General features: G+C 32.7%; 1 protein-coding gene across 1 annotated transcript; it reads right to left on the bottom strand.

The window, feature by feature from the left end:
* Positions 1–2,734: 2,734 nt before the first annotated feature.
* LOC139513328 (mytilin-2-like) lies at positions 2,735–6,591 on the bottom strand. The gene is made up of 3 exons (XM_071301721.1): positions 6,464–6,591; positions 4,894–5,035; positions 2,735–4,117 (listed from the first exon to the last, which is right to left on the bottom strand). Exons 2-3 carry the CDS (start codon positions 5,003–5,005, stop codon positions 2,787–2,789), a joined length of 1,443 nt encoding a protein of 480 aa, XP_071157822.1. The 5' UTR covers positions 5,006–5,035; positions 6,464–6,591; the 3' UTR covers positions 2,735–2,786.
* Between the last annotated feature and the right edge of the window lie 452 nt (positions 6,592–7,043).

Raw genomic sequence — 7,043 nt, forward strand, 5'->3', positions numbered from 1 at the left:
ATGACTATCTATGGACATATCTTTATTTGATGAATTATAATTGTGAGTGTCCACTTTGAAGGCAATAGTAAAATACTTTCATTCTAGTTGACACTAAAAGACATAAGAGGATAGCCAGAATAGATGTGTCTACAAATAAAATTGGGAATTCACCTCAAAAGCCAACAAAAAACAGATTTATCAAAAAGGAATATATGATTAAAGATGGCACATTTTTGCTTTAATATTGATTCACTTAGAGGATAATGTTAATATGCTTTGTATAGAATATTACCATAAAAAATTAGATGCGAAATATCTGAACGTATAAGATGTCTGCATATTGATTTATATTTACGAATGATGTCCTTGTACCGATGACAAAATTTAATAAATGTTTTGACCAGTTTGTGATATCGAAAACACTGGTGTAATAATTTTTTAGTAATAAATAGATTTATTCCGCTTAAATCTAATACGTTGTTACAAACACGAGCCAATCTTTCAAGTCGAGATATATAAACACCATAAGATGGTTACAAGAAAACATTACCATCTAAAAGTGAATGATTGCAACGTCGTCATTATTGAGAGCCAATATGTCATCCAAATATCTAAAAGTACTATTAAATGTTTTTATCAGATGTTGTTTCGATGGGTCTTTGCTAATTTTAGTCATAAATTGTAACTCCTAATAATAAAGTTGTGCTCACCCTAGTAAATTTAGTTGTTATGCTTATGCTTTTCCTAGTGGGTTAAGTTTTTATGCTTACCTTAGACATTTAGTTGTTATGCTTACCCATCGTTGTTATGCTTACCTTGGCAACGAAGTTGTTATGCTCACTCTAGACGATTTAGTTTTTATGCTCATCCTTGAGGATTTAATTGTTATGTTCACCCTAGATGTTTAGGTTTTTATGCTCATCCTAGAGGATTAAGTTGTTATGCTCACCCTAGAGGATTTAATTGTTATGATCACCCTAGAGGATTTAATTTGTATGCTGACCCTAAAGGTTTAAGTATTTATGCTCACCCTAAAGGATAAATTTGCCATGCTAACCCTAGACAATTTTGTTGTTATACCTACCCTGGACGATATAGCTGTTATGCTTACCCTAGACGATTAAGTTGTTATGCTTATCCTACACAATTTATTTTTTATGCTCATCCTTGATGATTAAACTGTTATACTCACCCTTGACGATTTAGTTGTAATGCTCACCCTTCACAATTCAGTTGCTATGCTCACCTTAGAGGATTTTGCTTTTTTGCTCACGCTAGTTAATTGTTTTTGTTATTATCACCCCAGAGAATTTTGTTTTTTTGCTCACGCTAGTTAATTGTTTTTGTTATTATCACCCCAGAGAATTTAGTTGTTGTGCTCACCCTTTTCGATTTAGTTGTAATGCTCACCCTCAAAGATTTAGTTGTTATGCTTACTCTAGACAAATTAGTTTTTGTGCTCACACTAGATGATTTAGTTGTGAATTTAACCCTAGAGGATTAAGTTTCTATGCTCACTCTAGATGGTTTAAGTGCTATGCCCATCCTAGAGGATTTAGTTGTTATTCTCACCCTAGACGATTCAGTTGGTATGTCAACCCTAAATGATTTTGTTGTAATGCTCATCCTAGACGATAGTTTTTATGCTCGATTTAATTGTTATGCTCACCCTGGACGATTTAATTGTTATGCTCACCCTAGAGGATTAAGTTGTAATGCTCCCCCTAGACAATTTAGTTGTTATGTACAGCCTTGACGATTAAGTTGTATGTTCACTCTAGACGATTAAGTTGTAATGCTCACCATAGAGGACTTAACTGTTATGCTCACCCTAGACGATTTAGTTGTTATGCTCATCCTAGATGATTTAGTTATTATGGTCAACCATGATGATTTTGGTGTTATGCCCACCCTAGACGATTTAGTTGTTATTCTCACCCTAGACGATTTAGTTATTTTGCGCACCCTAGATGATTTATGTGTTATGCTCACACCAAAAAAATTAGTTGTTATGCACGCCCTAGATGATTTAGTGGTTATGCTCACCCTATATGATTTAGTTTTTATGCTAACACTAGCCGACATTAATTTCGACTTTCTGAAACTTAAATTTGAAGATTTGTGTAATACGTTTTCATGTATTCACGACTTTTGTTGATATTTTGAATATAATTGCAACCTTGCGGTTAAATTATTGACGTAAAAGAAATGTTCCGACTAATACATTACTTGCTTTTCGTTATTTGTATTCAAAAGCTGTTTTTTTCGTTGGAACGCCGATGTCGTACTTTTTAAGTGTCGGTAGCAGAGTTACAAAAGGCATTCTATAATCTTGATAAATACCGTTCTCAGTCTCTGATTGGAAACTGGACTTTAAAAACAACATCAGCAAATATTTTATGTTTTTCAAAGAGTGAATTTACTCAAAATGACTGTTATAAGATTGTACCAACAAAATATGTAGGTTAAGGTTTTCAATTTTTATCGTTGCCTTCTGTTTAGTTATATTTGAAATTTCTGTCCAGCTTAGAAAACATTAGTTAACCTAGTCCCAAAGCACCCTACCGCTCTTTACCAGAACAATCTAATAGTTTTATTCCCATTAACTTAAAGTTCAACGTATATCTTAAAGAATAACCATAATTATGGTCATTGCAACAACAACACTTACCAGAGTTTTCTTATAATTTATCATAGTAAATGTCTAATCCTGAAAATCAATGATGTTTGATGAAAGGATGAAGACTTATGACCCATTTTATATACATTTTATTATACTTGATATGATAAACACGTACACGTGTTCACCCTCGTTGGTTGTCAATGAATTGTTGCAGATTTCCATTCTCTGCTAGATTCCGTATGGCAGCAGTTTGGCCTGGAGTACTAGCATTAAACAGAAACCGGTTCAACACACCTATATTAGAAATTAAGTTCTCCATGTTTCCAGTTTCACTTATAGTAACGATCATTTGTACTCGGTCCCGAGTTTGACAATAGTTTAATACCAGAGTAAATGCTCGAGTATTTTCCAAAAGTTCTTGGATTTGATCGTTTCCTCCTAGAGCAAGAATGAGTTCCATTTGAGCTGAAGATAAAACGTTATTTGTAATAATTGCAAAGGGTACTGGATAGTCTATAAATTCTTCCAAAAGATTTAATCTGGCTAATCTTTCAATCCATCGAGCAATTCTGTCATTTAGACTTGCTCGTAGTATTTGTTGCATGATCAATGGATTTTCGGAAACTTGCTGAAACCACCCCGTTTCCCTCAGTGTGTTGAATGTTCTTCTCTGACTGTTTGTATTTGCGAAATTAACTGCGTTACCACGATTAACACTGGCAATCCTTGCTAGTCTATTTGCTGCTGCCGTTGCCTGAGCATTTGCTGCTGCCGTAGCAGCCTGGACATTTACTCTTGCTCTTGCCCGACTAATTGCTCTTGCCCGACTATTTACTCTTATAGTTGCCAGATTATTTAGTCTTGTCACTGCTCGATCAATGGGTCCATCATTTGATCCTGCTGTAGCCTGGACATTTGCCCTTGTCGTTGCCCGACTGTTTGCTCTTGCCCGACTATTTGCTCTTGCTCGACTATTTGCTCTTGCCTGACTATTTACTCTTACAGTTGCCTGACTGTTTAGTCTTGTCGTTGCTCGATCATTGGGTCCATCATTCGATCGATCATTTGATCGATTATTTGATCGATTATTTGATCGATTATTTGATCGATTATTTGATCGATTATTCGACCGATTATTTGATGTATCTTTTGATCCATCATTTGATCCATCATTTGATCCTGCCGTTCTTCTTGGAATAATGTTAGACCTATACAATTTGTCAATATTTCGTTTAAATTTTCCAACATTTTCAAGAAGACCCTGAAGAATATTTAATGCGTTTTTGCTCTTTCTGGTACGATCATTATCTGCGCCACCACGTTGTGACAATAGACTATGAAGTATTTTGAAAGTGCCTGATTGTTTATCTCTGCCATCTATTTGTGAACCGGGTCCATTATTAATAGTTTGGACAATTTTCTGAAATGTCGAAGAATCCCGCTTAAAGGGGCGAACTCGACCATTTTGTCTCCTACCAAGATGATATCGATTGCTATAGTTTGGATTTGATCCTAAAAAAAATGTATAACAAATAATGAAATCTGTAACTAATTCTATTTGTTTTCAAATTTATCCAGACCTTGATTTTAACTTCAAGGTTTAAGGCAGAAGAGTCCTCTAAAACTTCCTACTTTTTGGGCGCAATTTTATAAAATAGTTTTTTGAATTTGCGTAATTATCACTTACATTGATGATCAAAAAGACTATGGCTAACACTCAAATCACTTCACCAAAAACTGGTGCTTATGACATGTGAGTTTTTGAAATACTAAGGCTTTTCTACCTCAGGAATAGATTACCTTAGCTGTATTTGGCAAAACTTTTAGGAATTTTGGTTCTCAATGCTCTTCAACTTCGTACTTTATTTGGCCTTTCATTGTAACCTTTTGGGATTCGAGCGTCATTGATGAGTCTTTTTTAGACGAAACGCGCGTCTTGCGTTAATACAAATTTTAATCCTGGTATCTTTGATGAGTTTATTTGCTTGTGCAAAGGTATTTTAACCTAAAACATATCTGTTTCTGGAAATATGTTCTATCAAAACTATGACATAGAAATGATTAAGGTGTGAAGATCAAAGTCTTTATTGATAAAAAGCTTTACATAGACTTTCTAATCTACATGCTGAGTTGGTAACCCCCTACATTAGGATGTCTACATTTTTAATATGTGTTTCACATAGGTCATATAGAGAGTTTCCTTTTTGCACAACTGGTGCATAATGATTCTTTATTTGGTATGGAAAAAGATTATTTAACATTTTGTTAGTTCTACAAAGATAACCTACCTTTGCGTTTATGATTTTTCGATTGTTTATCATAGCTGTCGCCTTTTACACTCTGATAGAAACATACGAACAACAGAAACACGAGGCACAATTGGTACGTCTGTTTAAACATGGTGTTCAGAGGTTTTCACTTTACCATGATCTAAAGAAGAAAACATTGAACTAATGTTATTTATATTTATTATTCTAATTTTCATAAAACTAGTACAAACAGTTGTGGTATTTGCAGTAGAAGTAGTAGTAGTAGAAGTAGTGTTAACAATGATAATTTCAAGTTTGCTCAATATAACTTTAATTTATTCTTGTTCTATTGCGTGCTTAGTAACTTTAAGATTTTCTTGTTCTATTAAGTGCTTCCCAAACGATTTATGGATACACATATAATTCTTATATGATTTCCTTAAAATTTACAAATGCTTAAATGTGATTAGTTTTATAAGAATTTGTTACTTTCAAATCAATGGACCAAGTTGCTGGAACTACTTTAGTAACCTAAACCCTGTAGAATTCGCTGTAAGATATGAATGTAACCAATGTTATGCCATATTGCATCTTTCTGGAAGGCCGCCGATGCCATTAAACAGAATAGCTCTTTCGTTTGAATTGAAAGGACAATCAAGGAAAACACCTATTATATTTTGTTTTCTATGACCATTAAAAATTATATCGAGATGTATTTTAATTTCGAATGTTGTGGTCTTCTAAATTCTTTCATGAACTTTGATATCACATAAGTCTATATTTCGAACTGTCATGTTCAGATTATCCCGAAGTTTAACTGTTGAGGAAATAAATTGGGAAGTTAGATTCAGACTTCAAAATGGTAAAATGATATCTTGTTAATTTTGCAAGAAATATTGTTATTGACCTTGAATGTAAGGGACAGAAGATTGCATAACTATTTAGGGTATATGTTATGGCACCATAAGATTGTAACTAGCATAATACCAAGTTACCAATTATAGAGGAATGTAAGATTATAAGATGTTGATAAAATCATAAAGCAAAATTACTTATCCTTGTATCATAAATCATAAAAAAAGAAGATGTGGTACCATTGTCAATGTGACAACTATCCATAAAAGTTTGTCATTTCGATAACTAAGACATGATAACTTAAGAAATAGGATACATATATCTGTAAACAAAATAGAAAACAAGAGGTAAATAAATTAATTTTGGAACAATGATTCCTTTTGGCTTCAAAGGACAGCATTACTAAAACAATGTCGTTTATACTTCAAGTTGTTCCAATGTCTCCCAAAAAGGAGGAATTTACAACAAATAAACCACAAATTAATCTTCGCAAAGTACAATAATAGTTTACTAACAATACATGCCATTATGTTGTTCTGTTTATTTCAGTTTCTATTCAAGTTGTAGATGGTCTAATGAAAAGCAATACATCTCTTACCTGTAGTAAGGGATATAATCAGCACATTTTTGTTAAAAAAACGAGGCCAAATAAAAATAAAAATTTTAGGGTCATATTTAAGACTGATAATGTCAAGCTTAATGAGGTAAACTATTTGTTCTGTATAATATCAATAATAAACAAAAGTATACTTACAGTTCAGGAAACAATAATGTATTCTTCTTCTACAAACACATCAGTCTGGGGTTATATTTGTTAGGCATTTATATTTAACTGGGTAATTGCTTACTAATTGATAATCATACCACATCTCTTTATTTTTATAAATTATGATCAATAACACATTTAAATGCCAACAACATAAGATTTGACAATTAATTTTGTTTATATTTAAATTAGCATTTTTTATAAATTTATTAATAAATTATGCAAGTCATGAGTCAGATTTCTCTGCTTAATATTATTTTCATCCACAAAAGAGCAAAATAAGGTAATTAAAATCATACTTTTAATTGAATGAGATAAATTCATTATTCTGGAATACTTAATTAATTCAGTTAACAAGAAAAACGACATCATTTTTCAAATTAAGGTGCAGGTCTGATACATGAGGATTTTATTTAGAGGACATGAACAGATCAAATGTTCAGCTCACCTGGCAAAAAGGGTCGGGGAGAACTTATGCCACAAATTGACGTCTTTCATTCTATAACTTGTACTAAAATGGTCAACTGAAACTACTTAGCCAAATTGAACAAAAATTATTCATAATCAT

The sequence above is a fragment of the Mytilus edulis genome, chromosome 2 (assembly GCF_963676685.1).
Source record: "Mytilus edulis chromosome 2, xbMytEdul2.2, whole genome shotgun sequence".
In the NCBI taxonomy this organism is placed as follows: domain Eukaryota; kingdom Metazoa; phylum Mollusca; class Bivalvia; order Mytilida; family Mytilidae; genus Mytilus; species Mytilus edulis.

What these genes read in the sequence shown, in the direction of transcription:
- LOC139513328 (XM_071301721.1), bottom strand. Translation starts at nt 5,005, where the DNA reads ATGTTTAAACAGACGTACCAATTGTGCCTCGTGTTTCTGTTGTTCGTA. An exon ending in GAAAAATCATAAACGCAAAG is followed by an intron (nt 4,118 to 4,893) that starts GTAGGTTATCTT and finishes CATTTTTTTTAG; the next exon opens with GATCAAATCCAAACTATAGC.